Genomic DNA, 27,884 nt, shown 5'->3' with positions numbered 1-27,884 from the left:
AAGCGTGCATTTAACACAAACTCATTATTTCTCCAAAGTCTGTGCTTGAAAATAGATCGAGAAGATTTCTCCAAACCGTGTGGCATAATTTCAAGTACATTTAAACTATGACCAGAATGTGTTGTTGGAAAAATGAGAGTGGATAAGAATATTGTAAAAACTGCAGTGGAAAAATACAATGACAACTTTTTCACACGTGACTCTAAGAGGCTCTTAAATCTGTCTTTTGGAAGAGTTTACTGGTTCATAACGTTTATTAGTAGCCACACATCTAGGACCGGAAGAGATTCAGAAGGTCTGCATTCTAATCCCAGCTTTGCTTACAACCAGCTAGAAGGCTTTACCCAAGCCCGCCAGCCTCTGTGCCCCAGTTTCACTTCCAAAGAGGAAAGAATTTGGACTAGCCGTCCTCTCAGTTGCATTCCAGCTCCAGAATTGTATGATTCTTTGGGGGGGCTATTATTATGATTCTTAAATCTGTCAACTCTTGGACTGTATTTCCAAAAATGGCAGATTCACTAAAGTCCTTCTCGTGGAGGAAAAAAAGTGCTGGGAGTGACACTGTATGCGCCGTCATCTCAGAGAGTGAGCAAGAAGCCTTTTAGCCTTAGAGCGTTTGGGTCCCAGTGGGCATGCGTGGGCTCCGCTAGCTTAGGTCTTTCCCCAGCACGGGGTCCCTCAGCTAGTTAATGAAGGTGCGAGTTCTGTCCTGTACCCTGCTGCCTTCATTAGGCCTTGGAATGCAGAGGCCAATGGTCAGTCATCATTGACAGTGGAAATCTGAAAAAAGTCTTGTTTCCCAGAGCTGTCAGCAGGCCCTTAGAACCTTCCTGAAAATGATGAAAAGTTTCTGAGTCATGCTAATCAAGCTTAAACGCTTTACACTGTTTAACAACAAATAATATGCCCGTTTGGAACTCAACAAAGAAAGCTTTGAATTAAGACTGAAAAATGTCAGAGAGCATTGCAGGCAGGGAAGAAACACTGTTCTCTGGGTGTGGTGTGTATCACCCAGAGCGACCTCCCAGACGGCTGCCTTTCTTTTCTCCGAAACAAGTCGCCATTATCTTGATTTCTTGCCCACTGCAGCATATGCAGGCCATTTTAACAGGCTTGTGATGGGTTTAAATGTCAAGAGTTTTGCCCAGTGGGCAAAACCACCCTCACTTATACCAGAGGGTTAAAAGTGTTGAAAAGCAGGAGTTTAACCTCCGTGTTTTCATCCTCCTTTAGATCAGAACAGACCTCTCTGATGGCACATTTCTGCTGTTCTCCTGAACTGTGGCAGGAATAATTCCAGGCATAATTAGGCAGGTGTCAAGTTTAACCCTGAATGCCTCTACAGGCGGTCATTTCCTTGCCTCCTGGCAGCCTCTCTACTCTGCTAGCAATCCTTCCACTTGTAAAGTTTTGCCTGATATTTAACCTCTCAGTGTTCCCTGCTGGAACTCTCCCTTATTATTCTCATCGACCAAGAATAATTGATCTGTCTTCACTCAGCAACTTCCACTTGTACGTTTCAGGAGTAACTGTATCATCTCCTCTCTGTTAGAGACAGACTCTCTCCCCTGGTTGTTAAGTCTTTGTACACCTTGTTTCCAAAAAGGATTACTTGGTGTGTTCATCTTCTAAGCATACCCTCCAATTTGTCATCCCTTTGTTATTGTTCACGTTGGTACTACACCTTTTTTTTACCAAAATGGAATGATTCTCTCTCCTTTTACACGTAATCCTCCGGATTAACACAATTCCAAGCGTTTGATTTGGACACCATTGTGTTGTCGACTCATTCACAGGGTGATTCACTGAGTCCTCGGTGTCGAGGACAACTGAGGGATCCGAGCAGGAGAAACGGACATTCCATCACTATGAGCTGCGTCCCCAATGCACGTGCACACCTGCACACACACACACCCCTTCGCGGGTCAGAACTGAGTTAAAGCCTTCATAGGGTAGGTGTATATGGTGATATTTGGAGCATTACATGGAGTGATTGATATAACATAACCAAATCTGAGTTACGGCTGCATCTGTTTGTTGTAGCAGATCTTCTGTTTACGAGAGTGGGTGTCTGAAATTTAAGAATTTAAGGACCTGGATGCTTATGTTCCTGACTTCTATTCCTAAAGTCATTAGCATTCAAGTAAATATTTGATTTTATCTATTTTATTCTCAGATCCTCAGGTGAAAGATGTATTCGTTGTGTGCCCGTTAATTACACATGCCCTCTGAACATCCTATTCAGCCACAGTAAATATTCATGTGTGAACTCTAGTGGGTCGAATCCTTCCTGTAAATTTCCTTGATTACAGAATTGCTGTTTCCTGGGGTTCTTGTTAAGACACTCATCTTTAGTCCTAAGACTTGGTTGCAGGAATCCTTTCTAGTTACATGTTTCTTCAGACATTTCTAGCAATGGGCCCCACTAGACAGTGACAAAGGCAATGTGTTTTATGCCAGGACTATATACTTGAAATAGTCTTGCTGTTAAAACACTGATGAATTTTACTAAAGTACAGTAGATTTCAGTTATTCACAAAGGTTAAGGAATGGGGTGTTCTGATTGATTGAATTTTCTAGAATAATTACCATATGTACCATTTGAAGACGGATAGTCTTTAGAAACTGTATAATTGCTTCTTTGTGCATATAGTAAGCTCTTAGGGAGTGTATATTGAATTGACCAGAGCTGGAAGGACCTTTAGAGATCATCTAGTCCAAAGAAGAGGAAACCAAAGCCTGAAGGGCTAGATGATTTGCCCACTGTGGCCCTGTGAGTGAACAGGAGAACCAGGATAGAGCCCAGATCTTTCTACACTTAATCCAGGATTCTCTCAGCTACGCACACTGCCCTACACACTTTGGGCTAAGATGGGGTGATGGAGAAAACAGTGGCAAAAGGACCCAGTTACTAGGATTTGGGGCGAGAGTTTAATGTACTGACTTATCATCATATAACCTACTGTTACTCTGTATGTATGTATGTGTGTGTTCATTATACTAGGAAATGTGCTAAGTTCTCATTTAGTCTTTAAAGCCACCTTATGAAAGATACTGTTGTTATCCTTGTTTCAAGATGAGGGTTGAAGCCCAGCTCACTTAGTAGAGCTAGAACTTGAACCCATCCAATGCGACTCACGATCTTATGATCTGAGCTACAGTACTGCCTTCTTAAAATATCTGTTGTTCCCTTTCCATCTGAAAAGAAAGTTATCCACAAATTGTTTTGAGGGAAATATCTTGCTTTAGTAGTAATGTACAAGTCTAAACATATCCAAAATGTTTTCTATATTTAAATGCATGTGAAATGCTTAATAATCCAGGTGGGCAAATACAGAGGCCAAAAGAGCATCACGGTATGAGGTTGTCCTGCTGAAATTCTGCTGCTGTGGGCGTGTTTGGTATGTGAAGGCTGCATCTCCTCTCGTACTTTCTATGGATTCACGTCCATTTACACCGAAGTTGTAAGGACTGGTCCCAGGCTCTGATGAGAAGACAGTGATGATGGTGAAACTCAGCTTTGCTCCTGAGCCTTTGAAGACTGTGACGCCACGTGCTGCCCCTGCCCCTCGCCTGGTCCAGGGCTGCAGGGCTGCTCCTGGTCGTCCCCACACTCACACAGACTCAGTGCAGCAAACCAAGTTCTCATCACCTGGAGTCCCCAGGGGATCCAGTCTCTCTCCTTGTCTCCCGAAGACTTATCTAAAATGACTGAATTTGACTCTCACCCCATTGATATTTGACAGTAGTGCAGAGAATTCAACACATATTCTAAACATTTTAAAAAATCAGCCTTAATGAAGTATAATTTACACAAAATGCACCCTTTTATGCCGAATGATATTCCATTTTATGTGTATACCACAACATGGGGTGATTTTTCAATGTTAATTCAACTTTGCCTTTCTAGAAGTCACTTGATCATGACGTATTATCTTTTTTATGTATTGCTGGATTCTGTTTGCTAATATTTTGTTAAGGAACTTTGTGTCTTTGTTTATGAGGCATATAGTCTGTAGTTTTCTCTATTTGCAATGTGCTTTTGTCTAGTTTCAGTATGAGGGTATTCTGGCCCCATCAAATCAGTTGAGAATGTTCCTTCTTCCTCTGTTTCCTGAAAGCGTTTCCTTAAGATTGGTATTGTTGCTTCCCTAAATTTTTGTTAGAATTAACCAATGAATCCATGTGGGCCTGGAGTTTTCTGTATGGGGAGACTTTTGATAACAAATTTTAAAAATAAAAAAAGATATAGGGCAATTTAGATTTTTATTTCTTCTTATATCAGTTATATAATTTATATCTTTCAAAGACTGTTCATTTCATCTAACTTGTCGAATTTATTTGCATAAAGTTGTTTGTAATATTCTTTTATTATCCTTTTAATGTCTCTAGAATGAGTGATGTTTTCTTGTTCATTCCTGATATTGGTAAATTGTGTCTTCTGTTTCTTTTTCTTTGATCAGTCTAGCTAGAAATTTCTCAATTTTATTTATTTTCCAAATTATCTGCTCTTGATTTCAGTGATTTTCTCTATTTTTAAATGTTTTGTATTTCACTCATTTACAAATATTACTTCCTTCCTTCTTACTTTAGGTTTCACTTGCTTTTCTTTTTCTAAGTTCTTAAAATGAAAGCTTAGATCTTTGATCTTTTAGTCATTTTTCTTTTTTTATTTAAGGTCTTTTAAACTATAAATTTCCCTCCAAGCCTGGCTTTAGCTGCATCCCACAAATTTCAATATATTTTTATAATCATTCAGTTCAAGATATTTTCTAATTTCCCTTGTGATTTCTTTTTGGTCTCATGAGTTATTTAGAAGTATGTTGTTTAATTTCTAAATATCAGGGGTAGTTTTCCTGATATATTTTTTTAAATTGATTTTTAACCTCAGTGGTGGTCAGAGAACACATTCTGCAAAATTTTGAGACTTGTTTTAAGACCCAGCTTGTAGTCTGTCTTGATGAATGTTCCATTTGCACTTGTAAAGTGTGTGTATTCTACTGTTTGGGGACATAGAATATATATGTCATTTGGGACAAGTTAGTAGAGAGTATTGTTCAAATCTTTATTCTTACTGATTTTTATCTGCTTGTTGTGTTCATTACTGAGAGAGGCCTGTTATTGACTGTTTTGAGGAACATTTTCTGGATGAAGTCACCCTTCCAAGCTTTTTGTTTGTTTGTTTGTTTTTTCAAATCATTCTTATGACCTTCCTTGTTGTAAATGATGGGCTTTGTTCCTCTGAAGTTTTCCCCTTTCCCTGGGCAGAGGAAAGTTTCCTTGGGATGGGAGTGCTGTGGGAGAGGAACAAGCAGGCAGGACTCAGGGGGGTGAGCAAGAGGGTCAGATTGATTAACTTTATTTCTCCTCTGGTGTGCAGTGTAAAAGCTTGTGCCAGGATTTGAAAGACTGCCGCAAGATTTCTCGGCTTATGGCAATGTGGTAAATGTTGAGTTGGCTCCTGTTTGGTGAGGCCACCGTAAACCTGTAGGGGGCGCCCTCTGAGAGTTTGTTCAGGGTGCCGTAAGCATCATTTACCTGCCACCGGTAGAATCCTAGATTTGGCTCCACTGGGAGAAATATGTTCTGGTACAATTTTTAACTCCTTCGAGGGTGGCAAAAGGAATTTCGGAGCCAGTGGCCATGCATGCTGGTGCCCGAGTGGAAGCCATTTTATTTTCTGTTAAGGAGGCCCTGGTCCCGTACTCATGTAGCAGATTCCCAGACGCACTTTCTAGTGTAGTCAGCTCCCAGGGTGATGAATCAGCCACAGCCCTTGCCTCCCAGTATTGCTGACCTAAACACCTACCCCCTCCTAGGATGCTTAGCTATATCTCCTCTTTTCAATAGCTCCAGATGTATGGGTGAAAACTTTCTTTTTTTAAGGTCTAAAAGTGAAGATTCATTAAGAATGGAAAAAACCTGCAATCTACAAAGACAAGCAAAACCTTTTTGAAACAAAGCTGTTTAATTACCTGCCTTATTTGAAGGGCATTTTCTACACTCAGTCATTTTCAACCACCTATAGGATTTTTGCCATAATCTTTGGTCAGCTGTTATATTATTTGCGTAATTTTTTTCTTTAAATAAACTCATTTTTAAAACTTAGCCCCATTCTAAGAAGTAATATCTATGAGATCACAGGTTTTATTTGCTACTTATGTACTTTTCTATATACATTGAAAATGTTCATCCATAGATCACCTAACACCACCTCACATACCACTCTGTGAGTTTCATGTCACACTTTGGAAATTGTTGGTCTGGGGCAAATGTGAATTGGACAGTGAACTTAGAGGGAAAAGCAAACTAGCACTTGGCAGTGGTCTGAGAAGGAATGGTTTGTGCCTGCAGCGTGGAGGGGCGTGGTCCCTTTAAGGAGAAAGGGGCAGTGAGAGGAGGAGAAGACTGGGTCACAGTTTCTCAGTGAGGCAGATACTTTCATTATGATCCCATTATTCTCTTTAAATGCCATGAATTTCAGAAGTAGTCACATCCACAGTCAAAACACTCCGGGAAACACTTGTTAAACGAATGATGTTGAATTAAAGTGCTAAGCAGAGTGTATGTAAAGTTTTACTTCATTACCGATTTAGAATAGTTGTGTCACTACAGTTCTCAATTAGTTGAACTGTTTTTGAATTTATTTTTCCGATTTCTTGTTCTAGCGGGAGAGTTGCAGGGTTGGTTGGAACGTCATAGGATTTATCTGAGGGGAACCTTTTAGAGTTCCGGGAGGCGCCTCCAGCAAAGGGACGGTTTCCAGTTTGAGGAGTCTTTTCTAAAGGGCCTGTTTCCAGAGGTGCAGGCAGGTGTGGGAAGAAAACACAGGGACTAGTGCAGTAGCCCAGGCCAGCCCTTCCCCTGAGGGGTGCGGGGAGAGTGTGGTTACAGGAACCCAGCATGAAAGGGAGCGGGCTGTGAGCTCTGAGGGTCATTTTCGCAGATCTGACAGAGGTGACTGATTTAACAACTATTGTAAATTGGTCTTGCTGGAAAGTTCGATATGGGTGTTTTGTTTGTTTGGGGTTTTTTTCCCTATCTGTAACATGGAAGGACTTGCAGAGGAGGTAGATGTTGAGTGAAATCATAATTCTTTCCCAAGCTTAATACATTGTTTCAACATTTTAGGGAAAGCTGGGACCCACCAATATCTGAATAAATTTTTTAAAAATATTTATTTATTTATTTGGTTGCACCAGCTCTTGGTTGCGGCAGGCGGACTGCTTAGTTGCAGCTCGCAGGCTCCTTAGTTGCGGCACGTAGGCTCTTTAGTTGTGGCATGCGAACTCTTAGTTGCGGCACGCATGTGGGATCTAGTTCCCTGACCAGGGATCAAAGCCAGACCCCCTGCATTGGAAGTGCAGAGTCTTATCCACTTATCCACTGTAGGGAAGTCCCCCTGAATAAATTTTTAATGCAAGAAGAACAGACTTTGAGAAAAACGTCTACCTTTTAGTTATTAATGTAAAGTAAAATGCAAAATAAGTATTCACTTTTCACCCCTTCCTGTAACCTACCAACTTTGCGCTTTAATTTTCTCCCAACTGGGGAATGGAAGGAAATTTAACTTAGTTGTCCTGTTTTTTCCTGGAAATAAGCCTGTGATCTTGAAGGAAAATGGCTTGTAACCAAATGAAGTGTGAACCCCCTGAGGGCGGAGACCACCTGAGCATCACTGTGTCCCTGGGCTCAGTTAGGCACCGAGTGGATATTTACTCAAAGACTGGGAAGAGAGAAAATCATGCATTGATTCCACTTTGTCAATACGCTACTCAAAACTTTCTCAGTTGTCTTATAAAGTCCGGGGAATGACAAAAAGGCAATCTGCTTTTTCTGTGCAATCCTCACAGACCTATAAAAGCAGTGTGATGTGCAGGAAAGCCCTGGAATGGGGATCAGAGACGTCAGTTCTGGGCCCAGCTCTGCCATTTAGCTGTGCTGTTACCTCGGGCAGGTCACTTAACCTCCTTTTTTCTGTCATTTATAAAGTAGGAGTTTTGCACTTGCCCTTCTTATTTTACAGAGTTGGTGAGAGATCGAATGAGATAAAGAATACAAAAGTGCTTTCAAAACTGGAAAGCAAGGCCTGCTTTCCTGCTCAACCTGACTCTCAGCAGAAAGCACAGACTGGACCTGTCCCTCCAGAGAAAGCCTGCTGTGAGCCAGCTAATACAATTTTTTTTTTTTTAATCCTTAGTACTTAAGATCATTCCCTGAACACAGTAATGATTGACAACTATAGGCACTCAATAAATATTTGTTAATAGATAATAGGGATAGTTTACAAACTGAATTCTTTACCTCTCTAAATCATGCTAAATTGTATATAAGAAGAATTCTGTCTTCATGATGGTATTTGCCACGTGTTTCAGTTCATACATACTCAGGGCTTACTGGGCTGCTTGACACCCAATGGAAGAAGGAAGGTTAGTTTCTGTATTTCAGTATATGGTGAGTGTTTGTGCATTTATTTCAACTTATAGAAATGGAGGTAGCTTTTGTTTGCTTGCCCAGGTGGTTCTCCCAAATTTGTTCAGGTAACACATTCACGTAGTTCAAAGTTCATAAGCTACTCAGGAGAGAAGAGGGGAAAGGTCCCCTTCTACTTCTGTGGCCTGGCTGCAGTTCCACTCTGAGGAAGCAGGTCTTCCTACTCTTGACAGCCATGTCTGCTTAGGTGTTGAGTTTCCATAAAAAGATTTTGAAGTGTTGAGTGTCTTTTCTTGAAAGAGAATAACAGTAGGTAGGTAGCTAGCTGGGTAGAGGTGGCAAGGGAGGGAGTGTGGTGAGAGACGGTGGAGGAATCTTAGCTCCTCTTTCTGTCTGTCACTCATCTAGTCTCGCTTTTTTACGTACAGTTAGAGAATAACTAAACATCTTTGCCCTACGTGATGATACAAATATTTTACAAACCTGAGAAATTTGACCAAAGTGGAGGAAGTGAGCAAGTTTGACCTAGGTTTCCAATCCTCTTTCTTCAGCACATTGAGATTGATAGTTGGAGTTTCAGGCAGTCTCATTCTCATGAAGTAATTAGACAAACCCCCTTCTGTTTCCCCCCACTGGCAAAGTCCTCTTGGTCTCATCCTTCTGGACAGGTGTGGAGGAAAATCTTAAATCATTTTCAGATGGTGCAAATTACTCCCTTTTTTTTTTTTTTTTTTTGTTATCTCCTGGGCATTACCCTTTCCCCAGAAAGGTGGTTTATTAATATATGCATTCCTAACTTTCAGATTTTGTATGGGTGGAGAAAATGAACAGCATGTATTGTACACACTGTGTGGGGTAAATGCTATTTAAATCTGGTCTGAGCTGCTAAACATCTCGCTAACACGGGATCACTGGCTAGAGTCCAGGTTTGCTGGGGTTTGTTTTTTTTTTTTTTTTTCTTTTGAGGAGGGGTCAGACTTTAGAGAACTAAGCCATCTGTCCAGCAAGTTATTTTAAGGCTTTAATAACAGATACTCTGCAATATATTTCACTGTGTAGGGGAGACAACTAATGTTTTGCAAAACCGATATCTTTAGAAATGTCTTCCACATTCTGTTTTGTTATCCTTTTGGTATTGTAATCCTGATTTGATAGCACACATCTTTGTACTAATGTTTTTGCAGAATTAATTAGTTCATTAAAAGCAGCATTTGAAAACTGGCATGTCAATAACGCAATGCACGCCTTCAGAAGGCTCTTGCTCCTTAGAAGCATCGAGCTTCTCCTAAAACAGATGCAGGGATTCTGCAGCTGCATATTAAGCTTTAAGACTTTGAAGACTCTCTGCTGCCTTCTTTGAGGTTTGTCCTGAGGGGCTCTGTGGTTGCCGTTGTTAATGACTTTTGATGGCTAATGTAGTGAACTCAGCACGTCACATCTTCTTCACCTGCTAAAGAGAACTTTGCATTGTAGTCGTTTCATAACTGCCTAACTGGCGTCTGCCTAGCTTACTTTTAATGTCCTGTCTGCTCCTTCGGCAAGTATTTAAGGAGTGTCTGGTGGGTACCAGGCACCGTGGCCAGGTGCTGGGATTCAGCCTTGAAGAAGGCAGTCATGCAATCCCCTGGAGAGACCTGTTGAGGAGATAGACCTTAAGTAATCACTCGGAAAAATTGCTTAATTACAACTGGGACGGGAGACACAGAATTAAAAAGTGTAAAAATAGAACTACCATATGACCCAGCAATCCCACTGCTGGGCATATACCCTGAGAAAACCATAATTCAAAAAGAGACATGTACCACAGTGTTCATTGCAGCTCTATTTACAATAGCCAGGTCATGGAAGCAACCTAAGTGTCCATTGACAGATGATTGGATAAAGAAGATGTAGCACATATATACAATGGAATATTACTCAGCCATAAAAAGAAACGAAACTGAGTTATTTGTAGTGAGGTGGATGAACCTAGAGTCTGTCATACAGAGTGAAGTAAGTCAGAAAGAGAAAAACAAATACCGTATGCTAACGCATATATACGGAATCTAAAAAAAAATGGTACTGATGAACCTAGTGGCAGGGCAGGAATAAAGACGTAGACATAGAGAATAGACTTGAGGGCATGGGGTGGGAGGGGGAAGCCGGGGCAAAGTGAGAGTAGCATCGACATATATACACTACCAAGTGTAAAATAGTTGGCTGGTGGGAAGCAGCTGCATAGCACAGGGAGATCAGCTCAGTGCTTTGCGATGACCTAGAGGGGTGGGATAGGGAGGGTGGGAGGGAGGCTCAAGAGGGAGGGGATATGGGGACATGTGTATGCCTACGGCTGATTCACTTTGTTGTACAGCAGAAACTAACACAGTATTGTGAAGCAATTACACTCCAATAAAGATTTATTAAAAAAAAAAAAGTGCCGTAAGAGGAGAGATGAAGGGTGCACTGACTGGTGGGGGTGCCGGGGGGAGTGTCAGAGAAGGTTCCCCTGAGGAAGTGTCATTTAAGCTGGAACCCAAAGACTTGACGCATGCACAGGGCTGACCTGGGCATGGGGGTGGGAGGAGTTACGAGAGGAACCCTCCAGGCGGAGAATGTAGAACCTGCAGAGCACAACGTGCAAGGTAGTGCAAGCCTGCTCTGGACGTGGGGGGAGGAGACGGGGCGAGGCCAGAGCAGAGCAGCAGCTGGACCTCCGGGCCTCGTTGGCCCTCCAAGGACTTGAGGTTAAGTTCACCACCGAGCTGTGCCTTAAGCAGTGATGCAGAAAGCGGGGAGCTCCCTCTTTTTACAAGCAGGGAGCTTCTGTAAAGCACAGGTGATGTGACTGTAGAAGGCAGAAAGGGTTACTTACTATCAGTTGACCTCTAAGGTCACGGAAGTAGGTCCTTGACTTTGCTGGAAAGATTAGCAGTGAGAGACAGTAGTTTAAAAACAAACACTAACCTTGGACTCCGACATGGAAGCATGATTTTAAGATAATCAGAGCTATGAGATCCATTGTACCCCCTGTACTACCGCTTCAGTTGTGTTCACTTCTAGGCTGCAAAATATATGTATATATTTCTAAAATGAAGATAGCTTTATTGAAAAATACAGTTTTCCATCCAGAAAGGACTGAAGAAGAAAACCAGATACCTTCATTCTAGAACAGGTCCGGAGCAGTTATTCTGAACTTGGGGGCCATGAATGGACTTTAAGGGACCTGTAAACTGCAGAAAATTACATGTAAAATTTTGTGCAGACATGTATTTTAGTTTTTAGTGCATTCTGAAAGGGATCTGTGACCCAAGAAACATTTAAAAACACTGATAAATCGGAAAACCCAATAGTCTTTTACACATTTGCAGAAAGCCTTTAGGTTTCAGAGGAAATATTTGTGTGTGATTTCACAAGGCTGAAGGAAGTAATTGGGTGGAGGGAGATACTGGTCAGTGGGTTGGAAGCAGCCTGGTGGTCCAGCAGTGCATGGGGCTGTCTTATAAGGTGTGCTACAGGGTTGTTTATTTAAGCAGACCACCTCTTGGAGACACTGTTAAGTCCCTAGATTGATGGGGACATTGAGTAAGAGGGCCTCTGAGATCCCGGTGTTCTTTAATTCTCTGATTAAGGACATTTAAAGGAGGAGGCCAAGCTACTTGTAGAAAATCGGAGGAGAACAAGGTTTATAGGGCTTCAGAGACGAATGTTAGGATTCTGAGAAAGGCATGATTGTTTCTGATGCAGCAGAGATGTTGGAATAGTTGAGACTGAGGCTTGGTACTAAGGAAGCCTTTGGAAAGCCTGAGAAGGAGCCGTCGGATGCACTGGGGAAATTGGATCAGAAACCATCGAGAGTCTGACTGTAACTGAGGAGCAGGACAGGGAGATGGAATTCTCTAATTGCTTAAAAGTTCATTTTCTACCTGAAAATATTGAAACTATGAATCACACCTTGATCTGAACCTGTGATTTCTAGGAGTTTGTGTTTCTAAAAGCCTGGTTCTTGGACCGGCCAGCCAGCTGATCGGCTTCGTGCTTCAAGGAGGACCAAGCAGCTCTCCGTTTTCGCAAGGCCTCTGTAATGTAAATAGGAACAGCAATCTTTCCAAGTTATTACCCTGTTAACAGGTTGACAGATATGTGCAAATTGTGACTCACTGCTCAATTTGGCACTAAATTAATGTCATTCTGCACCGCGTCTGCTCAAGTGTAAACTCGTCACCACTGCTGTGTTAGTGCTTGTTTGCCTATATTCCGAAGGTAAAAATTAAAGTAATTCGATGCTGCCGCCGAGCCGAGTGCAGCAGATGGTGGCGTGTGGGAGGGGAGCCGCGCTGTTCTACCTGTCCTGGGCCCGCGCTCTGAGCTCTGCATGCGCTGGCAGGGCTGGCGGGGCACACAGAGGAAGCCAGGAGCCCCTCCCGTGCCAGCCCCCACCCTCTGCAGAAAGAAAATGTCATCTCGGCTCCAGCTTTTTAATTTGCCGTTCCAGGCTTTCCTTATTTCTGTCAAGTCACTAGTGGTGCATTTGCGTTTTGAAGGTTGGGTCTATTTGAAAATGAAATGTTTTGATTTTTTGCTTCTAGGATTTCGACATTGTTTTCCTCAGCGAAAGGTGCAGCTGACTTTCTTTCTCTTTTTTGGCAAATACATGTCACCTGTAAAAAGGAAATTTGCATCCCCTTTATGTTAGGTGTGGGAATGAAGATCAGTCTCCTTGAAATGCATTTTTGCTTAATAAAATCTTTGGATTGAGCCTGCTGAGCTTTATCTGAGATCACTGGTTGGGGAGGGAACAAAAAATACTGCCCCAGACCTCTCTACTTTCCCATGTCCGCATCAGATGTTTCTTCTGGGACTCTTTTCTCCTGCCACTGCCTCCCTTTACAAGTAAAGAGCTCGTATACAGAGGATTCCAGGAATGTCAAGGAACATTTGTTGTCTGCCCCTTTAGAACTCTGGACCCGGCTAAAAGCAAGCAAAGTCAAGTAGTTGGCATACAATCCTGGAGATCTACACACTGAACTTGGTTTCTGGAATCATCACCTAACCTACCTATCTGCCTAAATTCCTAGCCTACTAGAGAGACAAGTTTTCTAGAAAGTATTTTGAAAACCTTCAAGGTGAAAGGTACAAGGGAGAGCAAATTATGATGTTAACTTTGTGCTGAAGTTCTGCATATTCATTTGCATTCTACTGTCCAGAGCTATAATGGCTGTTGATTGAGGATCCGTTCAGAAGACATTGCCTGTCCCCCTCCCCATTAGCATATACTTAGCAATGACCTCCATCCTCACAGGAGAGCGGATTTCTGCTTCCTGCTGAGTCTGAAGTAACTGGGTTTAAATCGCACACAAAGAGTTAGCAAAGCAGTCTGTAAGTGCAGAAATGTCTCCAGTGACCTGGTGTGAACTTTTGACATGAATGTTGCCACCTGTCTTCCACCATCTCAAGAACAGTAGGCAGTCGTGAAAAATGAGTTAATTTCCTCCTTTCCTCATCTCTTCACCTCTTTTGTAGCGTTTAAGCTTAGAGCCAAGGTTGTGTATCGTGAAGCTGTAAATCTAGAAGGGACCGTGGGAGATGCTGCGTGATGTCTTAGTCAGTCTGGCTCTTAGCCATCCAGGAAAGCTTGTTTTCTAAACCATTTTCAGAATCAACAGAACGGAGCCTTGCCTTTAAGCAGTACCTCTTATACCTCTTTTCTTTCTAAGCTAGTTCGCTTCTTAATGCCACATCCTCACCTTGTGGTCCTTTCTCGAGATGGAAGATGGCTCTTTGGTACCGAGTTTTAAAAGCCATTTGCACACTTGAAGAATACCCGAGTCTCCCCGCAGGCAGCCCTCTTTTCTGCAGGAGCAAGTAGGCTTCAGCACACCTCCACCTCTGCTCACTTGTCTCTGCTCTGGTCTTCCTATCATTGTTACTCATCACTGGGCCTTCTAGAGTTTTCCCCCTTCCTTTTTCAACTTGAAGTTTAAAACTGCATATAACGTTCCCTAGGGAAAACCTGATAGGTTAATCAGCAAGATTATTGACTTCCATAGCTCATATGTTGATGTTCACTTTTTTTTTTTTTTAAGAAAGTACTCGAACTGTGTTGGTTTTTTTTTTTTAATTTATTTTTATTTCATTTATTTATTTTTGGCTGTGTTGGGTCTTCGTTTCTGTGCGAGGGCTTTCTCTAGTTGCGGCAAGTGGGGACCACTCTTCATCGCGGTGCGCAGGCCTCTCACTATCGCGGCCTCTCTTCTTGCGGAGCACAGGCTCCAGACGCTCAGGCTCAGTAGTTGTGGCTCACGGGCCTAGTTGCTCCGCGGCATGTGGGATCTTCCCAGACCGGGGCTCGAACCCGTGTCCCCTGCATTAGCAGGCAGATTCTCAACCACTGCGCCACCAGGGAAGCCCAGATGTTCACTTTATAGCAATTGGCGTTGTGTTGTCTGCTCTCTCTCATGAGCCCCAGGTTTCAAACTAAAATCTGTTCATGTTGTGAGTGGAGAGCGAATCTCCCTCTTCCCCCAAGAGAACATAGCTTTTATATGTCCCTGATCTAATGGACGTGTAATTTAATTTGTCATATCCAACAGATAGGAAATCCAATGTAAAAATCCTTAACAGATAGTTCTGCATCTCAGCTACTGTATTCTACATCCCCTTTGTGTCCGTGTGATTGGGCGGTGAGCACAAATGCTGCTGTGATTTTATTCTCAGAGGATCTGAGCCAGACCCAGCTCTGTTGATGCTGTGGGTTGGTGTTTTCTCAGTGCGCTTCCACTGGGGTATTGCGGGTGGGAGGGATTCTTCCTGCTAAGAGAGGACAGTTTTGCAGACTATGCCCACGATGCCCATGATATACCAGGAAGAGTATTTATAAATTTTGAGCCCTAAGTTTATGCCATGCTAAGTGCTTAATGTCAGTTATCTCAATGATCATTAAATCGTAATAGACACAGCTTCCGTTTGGGCCAGAAGAACAGAAGACTGCCTTTCAGAGGGATGTTTCCAAGAAAAAAAATGGAAACTGATATGTCTGATATGTTTGACCGTAGTCAGAGAAGTTTTAGTCAGGTAGAGAGTTTGAGGGAAAAAATTGTAATAGGTACACAGAAAACGAATCAAGTGAAAATCCAGTGAAACAAAAAACTGTACAAGTAAATAAATATACTCACGAGACACTATGCAGCTCAGCTATTAAAAATATATATATAGCAGAGATTTTAGAATGTAAACAATAAATACTGATTTAAGCAAAAATTGTGAGGTCGTTTGAATTAGTTAGACTCAAACCAGAAAAACAGGAATGACTTCAGGTATTTAAAACAGAAGGAATTTAATCCAGAGACTTGATTATTGAGGTGATTGAGATGAGAAGCCAAAGAGGAAACAGGGAGGCAAACAGAGGTGAGCAAAACAGGAAGCTGCTTCCATCCCTAGACCAGAAGGACAGAGGGAGGGGCCCTGTAGTTGGAGCCCAGTGGCCAGGAAGGTGGCAGAACTAAATTCTAGTCTATAGGAGAAAGCCACGAGGTCACACCTTAAAATGAAAAACCAAGAACTGGCATTAAAAACACATCATGTGGAAATACAGAGGTAAATACCAACAGAAATCACTAAAAAAAGGAATGGTCACTAAATCACTAAAAAGCAAGAGGGGGAACTGGGGAGTAGTATTTTTCCTAAAAAGGCTTATAAATCCCATCTGCCTTTCTAAAAACGTATTTCACTAATGAAAAATTAAATTGAGAAGAAAAGCGTACTGTAGGTTTGTATTTCTGTGACTAGGGCTCCAGCTCTTACACCTGTGTGTCTTTCTCCCTCTCAGATATGTTGACGACGTGATTAGCCGCATTGACAGGATGTTCCCTGAAATGTCCATCCACTTATCCAGACCCAATGGGACGTCCGCCATGCTTCTCGTAAGTTCTGCTTGACCTGTTTGTAGGGACACGTGCAAGGACATTGGCCTCCAGGTTAACCTGTTTCTGTGTCGTCGGAGCTCTAGAATGGAAATTAAATCCCAGTTTGACGGTGAACAGCGTTATTTCTCTTTACCGGCATTCTGTAGTACGTTCTACGTGCTTTTGAATGAAATCGCAGAGCCCATCGAAGAGTTACCCAGACAGGAAATACAGTGTGAGACCCTGTCCCCTGTGAGTCAGTTCATGGTGTTTTGGTGAACCTGTCTTACAGTGTCCCAAAGACAATAGGAATGCTCGCCTATTGGATCCTGCTATAGGAAATCATTTATAAAATCCATTCCATATTTGAAGAAAGTGTCTGAGTGCTTGTCACTGATGGTTTCCGATTTTGTTGTTTCTTTTTTCTTTTTCTTTTTCTTTTTAATATTTATTTATTTGTTTGTTTGTTTTTGGCTGTGTCGGGTCTTAGCTGCGGCACACAGGCTCCTCTCTAGTTGCGGCACGCAGGCTCAGTAGTTAAGGCACGCAGGCTTAGTTACCCTGTGGCATGTGGGGTCTTAGTTCCCCGACCAGGGCTTGAACCCACATCCCCTACGTTGGAAGGTGGATTCTTAACCACTGATTTTGTTGTTTCTGATGTGGGTTTGCTCTGAGCAAGTTGGCCTCCTGACCTCATCACTGATGTTTGTATTCACATAAATTCACCAAAGACAGGTGTGTTTGGGAAATACGGTAGAACAGAAATGCTGAATTATAGTAGCAATTAGAAAGGCACAGAGACTGCAGTGACGAGGTGCTCTTCTGGCACTCTGGGTACTAATACACATGCTTGGGGAACCCTTCCTCGAGCACAGATTTTGAGGAGCCTCCACGTTTTACAGAAAAGGAGAATTAACTGGTTAAGAGTGATGGTTTTTGATGGACATCAGGAAGGCGAGCTTCAGGACTGAGCGTTTTTTTACGTCTCACTAGCACTGCTGCTCTGGGGCCTGGTGTGAAGTCCCCGGACTTCAGCGTTTTACCGTTGTAAACTCTTATAAATAGGTAGTCACCCAGGACGAGTGACTATTCACTCAGTCCACTCACCTGAAGAGAGCAGGCTTATTGTGTGTGCATGTGTGTTTTTCTCTTAAGAAAGGAAAAGACGTGGGATTGTTAATTGGGCGGGATTTCACGTGTGAGGCAAAATTAGTGACGTTCATCTGGGTAACATGCTACTTTTCTTTAAAATTCTTTCAGTTAAAAAATACAGCGAATGAGATAACACAGTGTTCTTTTGCTAGAAAAAGAAAACAATTTGTATACGTCTAGAAAAGCATGCAATATTTTCTGCCCCGGTTAAACGTGCAAATTGTCTAAATGTTAAGATCCTCTAGACCCAGCAGCTGAAACATAAATCCCACTTCCAGGATACTTGACAGGGACCAAAGAGTTAATGAAGATAAAAGTGAAAGTGTCTGCGGTGAGATAGGTTTGCTCAAATTATTTCTGGGTCCTTGAGCCTCCATCTCCTGATGAAGGTAGGGGTTTGGCATTGACAGGAATGAGCAAGGAGAACAAGATTCTAGGCAAACAGGTCTGAGATATTAGAGTTACTTCCACCTGAGAAAGTGGGCTTTTATTTCACAGTGCCCTGTCGGCCTCATCTGCTTTCTCACTGAGCTTCTGTTTTAATAGACTGACGAGAGTTTAGGGGCTCTATCAAGGACAGAGTTCGCTTTTATACACACCGTTTTCACTGCCGTGAGTGGCTAATTCAGACCACTGTGCGTCTGGCCAGCAAGCTGTCATCTTCCTTAGGTGACATGGGAATTCACACAAGGTGGTGTCTGTTTATAGGCAGAGCAGTGGGTGATCTGATTCGGAATTAGATTGCCAGGTGGATAATCATACTTTCAACATCATGGCTTTATTTGGCTTTTACTTTTAAAAGATGGTATTTTATTAGACTGCAGATTCCTAGGCCACTTGCTGTCACCGCACACATCTTCTCTGAGGTCGAAGGGAATTTTCACCTGGGCAGAGAGCGGGACCGGCAGCTGCCACCTCCCCTCCTCCCCTCGCTAGTCACCTGTTCCCTGTGACCGGTGGAGACAGCGTGAGACCCGTGCTGTAGGCAGTGGGGCGCCACTGCACGAGGTCCAGGCAAGAGTGAAACTTGTTTTCTGGAGATCCTTCTGAAATGAATTGTGTCAATCTGGGAGGTGGTGCACCCTGAAAGCTTTGAGAGGCAAGTGAGACTGATGGGGAGACCAACTAGGCCTCTGAAGCAGGACGCACGTGGGCAGTCTCTGCTGACGTCTCTCTCTGCTGACATGTCCCTCTGCCTGCTTGGCCGAAGCCTGAAGTGCACCCGTGCTTTGTAATAAAGCAGCATTTCCTCCTGAGTCAGCCAGGCTTCCGTGAGTGCGGGCGAAAGAAACCTGCTCTGATGAACTTAAGCAAGAAAAGGGTTGGCTTTTGTCTTTGTTTTGCTTTTTAATGATGCTGGATGTTCACAGACATGAAGATAGAGCTGCCCTGCCAGGAGGGACAAAAACCAGGTTCACTCCAGGGGTGTCAGGAGCAGGACAGCGTCCCTTTTGGACTCTGTGGCCCAAGTGGTTTGACCTCAACTGCCTTTCATCCTTTCATCCTGCGCCTGTGCTCATATATCCCAGGGGAAACACTCCCGCTGGCCTAACCTGAAGTTGTCCCTCCCGCTGGGGGGTAGGTCCTGCCTTGGCAGCCCCCGAGAAGCATGTGGAGTGGAGGAGGTCATTCCTCAGGGGAAGAGAGGCAGGGCCGAGAAAGCAATCCGTATGACAGAGTGAACGTCCCCTGCCCCCCTGTACCACGCGGAGCCTCGTGGTTCACCTGGCGCTCATCTCCCTCCTCACAGTGGCCCTCAAGGTAGGCAGCGCCGATGGGTTTCATTTTACAAGTGAGGAGACTGAGGTAGTGGGGGTAGCGGTTTCTCCAGGCTCGCGCAGCCAGGACACGGCTTCCAGGCCTCCAGGGTGCTTCCTCCTCCCTCCCGTCTCTGATTATACTTCGTGGTGCTGGTGAGTAAGATTTGGGTGATCAGACACCAGGCGGGTAATTTTTTCTTGGTTTTTTTTAACTGTGTAATTTGATGTATACAAAGGAATATATGTAATGTGTGTGTCAGTTTAAAAGTGTAATGATAAACACATGAGCTCACTACCCAATCTAAGAAGCAGAAGATAACCAATGTGTGCTTCTCCCCAATCCTTGCCTCTCCCCCCAAAACCACCACCGTCCTGTTAATCATCCCCTTCTCTTCGTTTTTTAAGTATGAGTTTACCACATGGACGTGTATCCCTAAGAAATGTATCATTGAGTTTTGTTGAATTTTGAGCTTTATAAGAACAGTGTCATATTGTGTGATTGTTTCTAAGATGTAGCCATGTTGGTAGTTGTATCTGACAATTTGATCATCTTCATGGTTATGTAATAGTTCATTCTGTGACCGTGCACACTTTATTCTTTCTCCTGTCAATGTGTGTTTGAGTTGTTTCCGGTTTTGCTTTTTAAATAATGGCGGCATGATCATTCTTGCACATATACCAGGATATATTTTTAAGCTTTTGCCCAAGCCACGGAGGCAGCGGAGGAAGGGCAGTGTTGGGAGCAGTGGAGCAGACAGCTTTTCCTTTCTTTCTTTTTTTTTTTAAAATAAACTTATTTATTTTATTTTTGGCTGCATTGGATCTTCATTGCTGTACGCGGGCTTTCTCTAGTTGTGGCGAGCAGGGGCTACTCTTCGTTGTGGTGTGTGGGCTTCTCATTGTGATGGCTTCTCTTGTTGCAGAGCACAGGCTCTAGGCACACAGGCTTCAGTAGTTGTGGCACGCGGGCCCAGTAGTTGTGGCTCGTGGGTTCTAGAGCGCAGGCTCAGTGGTCATGGCGCATGGGCTTAGTTGCTCCGCGGCATGTGGGATCTTCCCAGACCAGGGCTCGAACCCGTGTCCCTTGCATTGGCAGGCGGATTCTTAACTACTGCGCCACCAGGGAAGCCCCGGACAGCTTTTTCCAAGAGTCACTTGAATTGTGAAATGTAGTGGCCTGGTGCCCACACTGGTGTACAGAGGGGTCCAGAAACAGCTCTGGTTAACATGGCCTGGCGTCCACGGCCAGCATGTTCCACTGATTTTGTCGTCACTGTAGATCTCTTCTGGTTTTGGTGTGTGAGCACAGAGGGGTTTTTGGATTTTTTGTGCACACACATGGAAAAATGACATAACGTCATTGAACTCCAGAGCATTCTGTGAACACAGAGCAGGTTTGGTGATCCCATTTTGGTTTCCTCCTTCACCAAGCAATCCCTGCCAAGAAGCAGCAGGGTGCCTTAGATGTACAAAGATCTGTACCTGGGAGCCTCAGCCTGTCACCAACAGCTTCTTCACAATGTAGAGGGGAAAGCAAAAAATGAGGACTATATATCGAATTGGCACCTTTTAAGGCGATTTGGGGTCAATTTTGCTCCTCTAAAAGCTAAACCTGCCTTTCCTTGTTGGCCTGGAGACATCGGGCTTCAGAGCCCATCAGACGTAGGAGCAGTCACCTCCGGCCTGGGCTCTGTGCTTGACCTGGAGGCCCAGGCGTTGTATCCGCTTCCTGCTTGTGGACCCACAGGGAGCGCAGGCTCAGGAGGAGGGAAGGGAGGGCAGATCGGGGCTCAGTCAGTGTTTGCTGAGTGAGTACATGAATGACACAGAAAAGCATCTTCCTCTTCCGGATGTACCGGTTTCTCCCCATGGCTGCAACGGGGACCTGCTCCTCAGGGGAGAGGAAACTAGCCTGCTTCCAGAACTCTCAGGGCGGTTATCACCTTAACTTCTCCTGGCATCTTTGTGAGCCTTGGGTCATCGACTGGAGCCTGGACAGGCCAAGTCCTGGCTAATATGAAATCTGAACTTTCAGCCTCTTATGTAATCCTTAACTACACTCCGGCTGGCTGTCTCCGTGCTGGTCGGGGGCCGTTTTGGTGTTGTGTAAGTTAATAACTCATGATAAAATAAATCCTGTTTCCGTTCTTTGAAGAGATGAGCTCAGTCATCCAAAAATAAATCTAGCTGTGTTGATATTTAGTTTCAGTTAATCTACCGCCTTACATCCCATTATTAATTTTCTTCAAACAGTCAAAATATTGTAAGAGCTTAACTGAGTCAGACTAGAACAAGCAGCTGGCTTCTTTCGGCATTTAAACTATTAATCCACAGTTTTTTACTGATCCACGAGGTATGAAAATGTAAGAGAAGAAGAAGAAGATGAAACTTCAACCGTGATATTTGAAATGTACCTTAATACTTTATAAATTAATCTTTCTTTATATGTTATATGGTTTACAACAGATAAAACTCATTTATCAATCTCTTTAATATACTTTTCAGCAGCCCTCAGTTTCTTTAACATATTCGTGCCTTGTTTTTGAATGACACATCTGTTTTAGACCGTTTAGACACATTGTCTCATTTCACTCCATCCCAAGCTCTCTGAGGTAGGAAGACTGTTGAACAGCTGAAGTGCTTAACTGTTTTGGGCCTTGATTTCTCTGCTGGGTTCAGTAGTTCTCAAACTTTAGTAGGCCCAAGAATCACCAGTGTAGTTTGTGGAAAATGCACATTCCTGGCAGGCAGCCCAGAAGTTCTGACTCAGCAGCTCTGGGGTAGAGCCCCAAAGCCACATCTCCCACCCGAGTCTCGAGTCATCTATGGAGCACGTTTCAAAAAGCATAATGTTAAACCATTGTGCCCTTGGAGTTCCAGCGAAGGTGGGCCTTTCTGATACGTCTCAGATCAAGCATCAGGCCCTTCTGTGAGCTAGGTTGCTAAAGCGTTCGTATATTTATTCAGTAAACACTGAGCACCAGGAGAGGAGGGCATAGCGCTGGGCGCTGTTCAGCACTGACCACAGTCCGTGTACTCACGGAGCCTGCGTCGCACTCACGGACAGGAGACCAGCCAGGTGCTGCATAATATGATGGGGGGTGGGGGTGGGGGCAGAGCCGGACAGGGGCTGGAGAGAGGAGGGCCTGGCGCGGGGAGCTGGGGCTCAGGGAACCCCTCTGTGAGCAGAGACCTGCGGGAAGTGAGGCGAGCCTGGAGCCGGGCCCATGAGAGGCAGCGCAGCGTCAAAGACCCGAGCCCAGGCCAGTTTGTGTGCAGATCACACCCGGGAGGCTAGGCTGCTGGAGTGCAGGGAGCGAGGGAAGAGGGGGAGGGGAGGGGAGGCTTCCGAAGCAAAACAGGCAGGGCCCAGGCTCTGCGCCTCGCAGGCTGGGGTAGGGCTGGGCATTTGATTTTTAAAATTTTAACTTCAGGTTAAATCGATCATAATCCTTGCTTGATCATCACACTGTCATCATTGATCCAGACGTGGCCCTTTCGTATTTATTTATTTAATAATAGAGTGAACATTTGTGAACCTATCCCCCAGCCCGAGAGCTAGAACATTATCTGCAACCTTACACCCTGTGAGCGTCCCCGGCCCCTGTCCTGTAGGAACTGTTATCCCTCCCTTTGTGGGTCATTCTCTTTCCTTTTTTTGCGGGAGGGCTTAACACAAATATATGTATTCCTAAATACATATGTATAGTGTGTTCTTTAATTTTGCCTGTTTATCTTAATGATTTTTAAAAGGTATCACATGTTGTCTTCAGGGACTTAATTTTTTTCACTCAACATTCTTTTATTTATTTATTTTAAAAATAAATTTATTTATTTATTTATTTTTATTTTTGGCTGTGTTGGGTCTTAGTTTCTGTGCAAGGGCTTTCTCCAGTTGCGGCGAGTGGGGGCCACTCTTCATCGCGGTGCGCGGGCCCCTCACTGTCGTGGCCTCTCCCGTTGCGGAGCACAGGCTCCAGACGCGCAGGCTCAGTACTTGTGGCTCACGGGCCCAGCCGCTCCGCGGCATGTGGGATCTTCCCGGACCGGGGCACGAACCCGTGTCCCCTGCATTGGCAGGCGGACTCCCAACCACTGCGCCACCAGGGAAGCCCCTTTTTTAAATTTTTTAACTAAATTTTACTAAAATTGTTGGTTTAGCTACAATAGCTTATTCATTTTGCTGATACGAAATATTCCATTATATAAATATATCCTAATTTAGTTACCAGTTTTTCTGTCAGTGGTCATTGATTTGTTTATTTTTTTTGTTTGTTTTTGTATTATGAAGAATCTGCTTTGAACATTCTTGTTCGTGTTCCTTGGGACCCATGGGCTAAGGTTTTTCTTAGAGCGACTCCCAGGAGAAGAATGCTTAGTTTAGGGAAGTGGTTCTCGACTAGGGGTGATTGTTTTGCCTCTCAAGGGACATTTGGTGATGTCTAGAAACATTTTTAATTGTCACAACATGGGGGGAGGGGTACCGCTGGCATCTAGTGGGTAGAGACCAGAGATGCCGCTAAACGTCCTGCAATGAGCAGGACAGTCCTCACTTCAAAGGATTGTCCAGCCCCAAATTAAAGTGCTAAAGTTGAGAAGCCCTGGTTTAGGGCATGCAAATATTCAACTTCCCATGAAAATGCCGAATGTTGTCCTAAACAGTTGCACCAATTTACACCCCACTAACAATTCTGAAGTAGTAAAACAGGTTTTTCCCAAACATACAAAGACAGAAATAACTTCAGTTGTCCTTCAGAAATTTCTTGAGACCATCCAGTGCTAAAATTCTGTGATGCTACAGCAATCACTTTATGAATCTGTACCCATGTTTTAACATAGCGTACCCATTTTTTGTCACAGCACGGGATATTATCGGAATTCTTCGTTAAATGCTTTTTTTGGAAAAATGCCATTTATAAGATTTATAAGAAAAGTCAGTTTTTATAGTGCTGCTTCACTTTTGACACATAAAAAATTGGTTTACCAAACCTGGTTCCAAAGGACATTTATTTCCAAAAATCAGACCCATTCTTTACAACAGCAGTTCTCAAATTATGGTTTGGCAACAAGGGGTTACAGAGACCCATTCAGGAGGTCCACAGAGTCAAAACTGTTTTTATGGTGATACTCAGACATCGCTTTCCTTTGTCACTTTTGTTCGTTCACAAGTTCACAGTGGAGTTTTCCAGAGGCTACATCGTGAGGGATGACATCATCATGTGGGCACCTGTTGGCTCCTGTAGTCTTGTGTTTTAAACATTTCTGTTTTATTTCTAATATGGTAAATATTGACAACTGTATTCTACAGAAACAAAAGTTGCTTGAGGTCCTCAATAATTTTTAAGAGTGTAGAAAGGTCCTGAGACCGAAATGTTTGAGAACTGCTGCTTTAAGAAGTATGTTAACTGTTAAGACTATTCAGAACAATTTTATCAAACTAAATTTCAAAAAGTGGTTCTAGAAATGTTTGTTGCAATGGCAATGATATGAATGGAGATTTATTAGTGATTAAAAACTTTGAGGTTTAAAAAAATGTCAAAAAGTGAAAGTCAAGGGAATATGGGACATTCTATAGGACAACTAACTTAATGTGGGGAAAATGGAGAGGATGGAGTGCTTAAAAGGCTTAACAGCAGTATGTAACGTGTGGACCTTGTCTGGATCCTGATTCAAAAAAACAACTGTAAAAGAATGTTTTCTAAGAAATCCAAAGGAGCTGTACATGGTCTAAATTTCAGAGGATACCAAGGAATTGTTGGTAATTTTGTTAGGATTAATAACGTCCTCATGGTTATAAAACAAAAGATCTATTTTTTAGAGGCACATGCTTCATTATGTAGAGCTCAAACGACATGATGTATGAGGTTTGCTTTAAAAATACTTCAACAAAGAAAACAGAGAGATAAATAAAGCAGGTATGGCAAAATTTTGATAATTTTTAAATTTGGGTGGTTATTAAGCAATCTGTCTTCCTTTATGTTTGAAAATGTTCACACTCAGAAATGTTACGAATGGTTATTTAAATTCAAGTCTCTCCACATATTCTCCAAACAATATGGAAAAACAAGAACAAATAAAACTACAAAAACCATACATTAAACACAGCTAAGAGACCGAGAACACCCACACTCCGAATTATGTGTGAGTAAAAAACAAACAAATCCTAATGAGCTATCACTTGCACACCCACTGTTAACCTTTGCTGAGGGAAAAATGCATCATACAAAAGAGTACATACTGTCTGATTGCATTACATGACGTTTTAGAATGGGCCAAAACTAAGGTGAATAAAAATCAGAACAGCGCTTCCCCTGGGAGAGTTAGAGCAGGCATGGGTTGGGAAGGGCATGAGGAAACATTGCGCGGTGGTGGAAGGGTTCTGCATTTTGACAGAGGTGTGGCTTATATGGTTGTATGCAGTTGCCAAAATTCCGAGAATGGTACTTTCTAAAGATTTATGTACTTTACTGGAGGCAAATTTTACCTCAAAAAACATTTTTTTAACGAACATTGAACTGCTTAATGATATGCTTGCCTTTGTGTTTAGGGATGAAATATACTAATGTCTGCAACTTTCAAACTCTTCCAAAAAATAAGATGAATGAATGGACAGATAGATGAATATATATGTGATAAAGCAATAGAACAAAATGATAACAGTTATAGAATCTAGCTCACGAGAATACAGGTGTTCACCCGACAACTCTTTCAACTTTTTAGATGTTCGAAATTTTTCATAATAAAATGTTGAAGGAATAAACACTTCAACTAAAGAAATCCCCCCCACACACACCCCCCACCACCAAGGAAGCAAAAACCACAGAGCAGAAGAAAGCTATTTAACACAGACAGCACTCCAAACTGATTTTAATACCCTCAAGCATTTGGAGAGGTGAAAAGACTAATCCTTAAGTCAGGAATTCAGAAACTAAAAACAGAAACTGGCAAAAAGATGAAGAAATGAAAAGGATTTACTGTACTCAGGAAAAAATGATAAAATTATCTCAAATTAAGACTAAATTTCAAGATGCTCAAGGAAAAATAGATTCAAATGACATTTAATAAAGGGCACTGAAGAAAGGCTAAGAAACAACCAAGAGAGTGAAAATCAGATGAAGAAAGAAGTAGAAAGGTTCAGAGAGAAAGTGATTGAAGTGAGGCACAGACAGAGAAGAGACAACACATATATAACTGGAGGCCATGAAGAAGGAGAACAAAATAATGGAACAGAACCAATATGTAAAACTGTAATCTAAGAAGAATTCCTGCAAATGAAAGGTCTAAATTTGCACATTGAAAGATCTCACTGGGTACTTGGGAAAATTGACCAGCAACAATCAAGTCTAAGATGTATTCTGATAATGCTATCTGACTTCAGAGATAAAGAAAAAGATCCTCAAGGCTTCCAAGCAAAAAATCAAATAACTTAGAAGGCAAAAGAATTAGACTGGCATCGGCTGTCTCAAAAACAATATATAAAGCAAGGCAATGATGGAGCATCGTTTTCAAAGAAAGTATGAATCAAAGGTATATATGTCTTTCAAGTATCAGAGAAAAACCATTTTAAACATGCAAGAATTCTCTACCCATTAGCCCATGTTGAGGAGTCTACTGGAGAATGAGATTCATGCAACAAAGAGATGAGTGGGGAAACTTCAGCCTAAGGACTCATAGTGAGCATATAATGTTTTTAATTGCTGATCTAAGACTAAAACAAAGGTGGTGATGAGGGTAAAGTAATATATAAATGTTATGTATTCTAACACAGTAAAAATAATCTAAACAAAAAATGGGGGAAGGGATAGGTAAAGATGAAAGTAGAATGAGCTCATTGATTTTTATATATGTAATAGGTAAGATTTAAAGGATTCCATTAAAAATTGACGAACAAAATGCTAAAATGGTATCTAAGAAAATGGGAGTCTAAGGGCATTAAAATGTATAAGTACAAAGGTAAGCATGAGAACAAAAATATAAACCTTCCTTAATACAATTAATCAATCAACTAATAAACGAGTGAGCAAGCAAAGAAAACGTCACTTAGAGAAAGAAGCATTGGAAATATGATGCACATAATAACTATACAATCATGTGACCAAGTTGAGACCACATGTATCAGTCTTATCAATAAATGTGAACAAATATAATACATTCATTAAAAGATTTCATTTTAGCTGATATTAAAGTTCATTTGGAAAAGAAACACGCAGAAAGGATAGGAAACCAAAAAAGAAAAGCTCCCAGGAGATCTTGCCCTGTCGGACATTGAAACATACTCTAAAGCCTCTATAATTAAAACTGTGTGGTGCTGGCTCGTGGGTGGACAAATAGGCTAGTAGAATAAAATAGACTAGAAGTAGACTCAATTACATTTAAAAATTTACGTGTGATAAAGGTAGGATCTAAAATCAACAGGGCCTCTACCATAAAAAGGAAACAATTTAGGTTGCAAAAAAAAAACATCACAAAGTCAGAAGACAGCCGACACGCTGGGAGAAAATGTTTGCAACGTGTATCACAGATACAGGGCTAGTATACCTAAGATCATTTTGTAACTCTTAAAAAGGGTAAAAAGACCAAAAATAGAATAGAAAATGAGGAAAAGAGGCAGACAATTAACCCTCTGAAAAGATATAAAAGTGGTACTTAAACATACGAA

General features: G+C 42.4%; 1 protein-coding gene across 1 annotated transcript in view; it reads left to right on the top strand.

Moving 5' to 3' along the window:
- Window positions 1-27,884, top strand: part of MED27 (mediator complex subunit 27) — a 200,405-nt gene that overhangs the window by 114,264 nt on the left and 58,257 nt on the right. Inside the window, exon 4 of the mRNA XM_059926605.1 lies at window positions 16,238-16,331. Coding sequence (XP_059782588.1) covers window positions 16,238-16,331 — 94 coding nt within the window. The remainder of the gene's footprint in view (window positions 1-16,237; window positions 16,332-27,884) is intronic.

The sequence above is a fragment of the Balaenoptera ricei genome, chromosome 6 (genome assembly GCF_028023285.1).
Source record: "Balaenoptera ricei isolate mBalRic1 chromosome 6, mBalRic1.hap2, whole genome shotgun sequence".
Taxonomy (NCBI): domain Eukaryota; kingdom Metazoa; phylum Chordata; class Mammalia; order Artiodactyla; family Balaenopteridae; genus Balaenoptera; species Balaenoptera ricei.
This window is presented reverse-complemented; position numbering and strand designations above follow the sequence as displayed.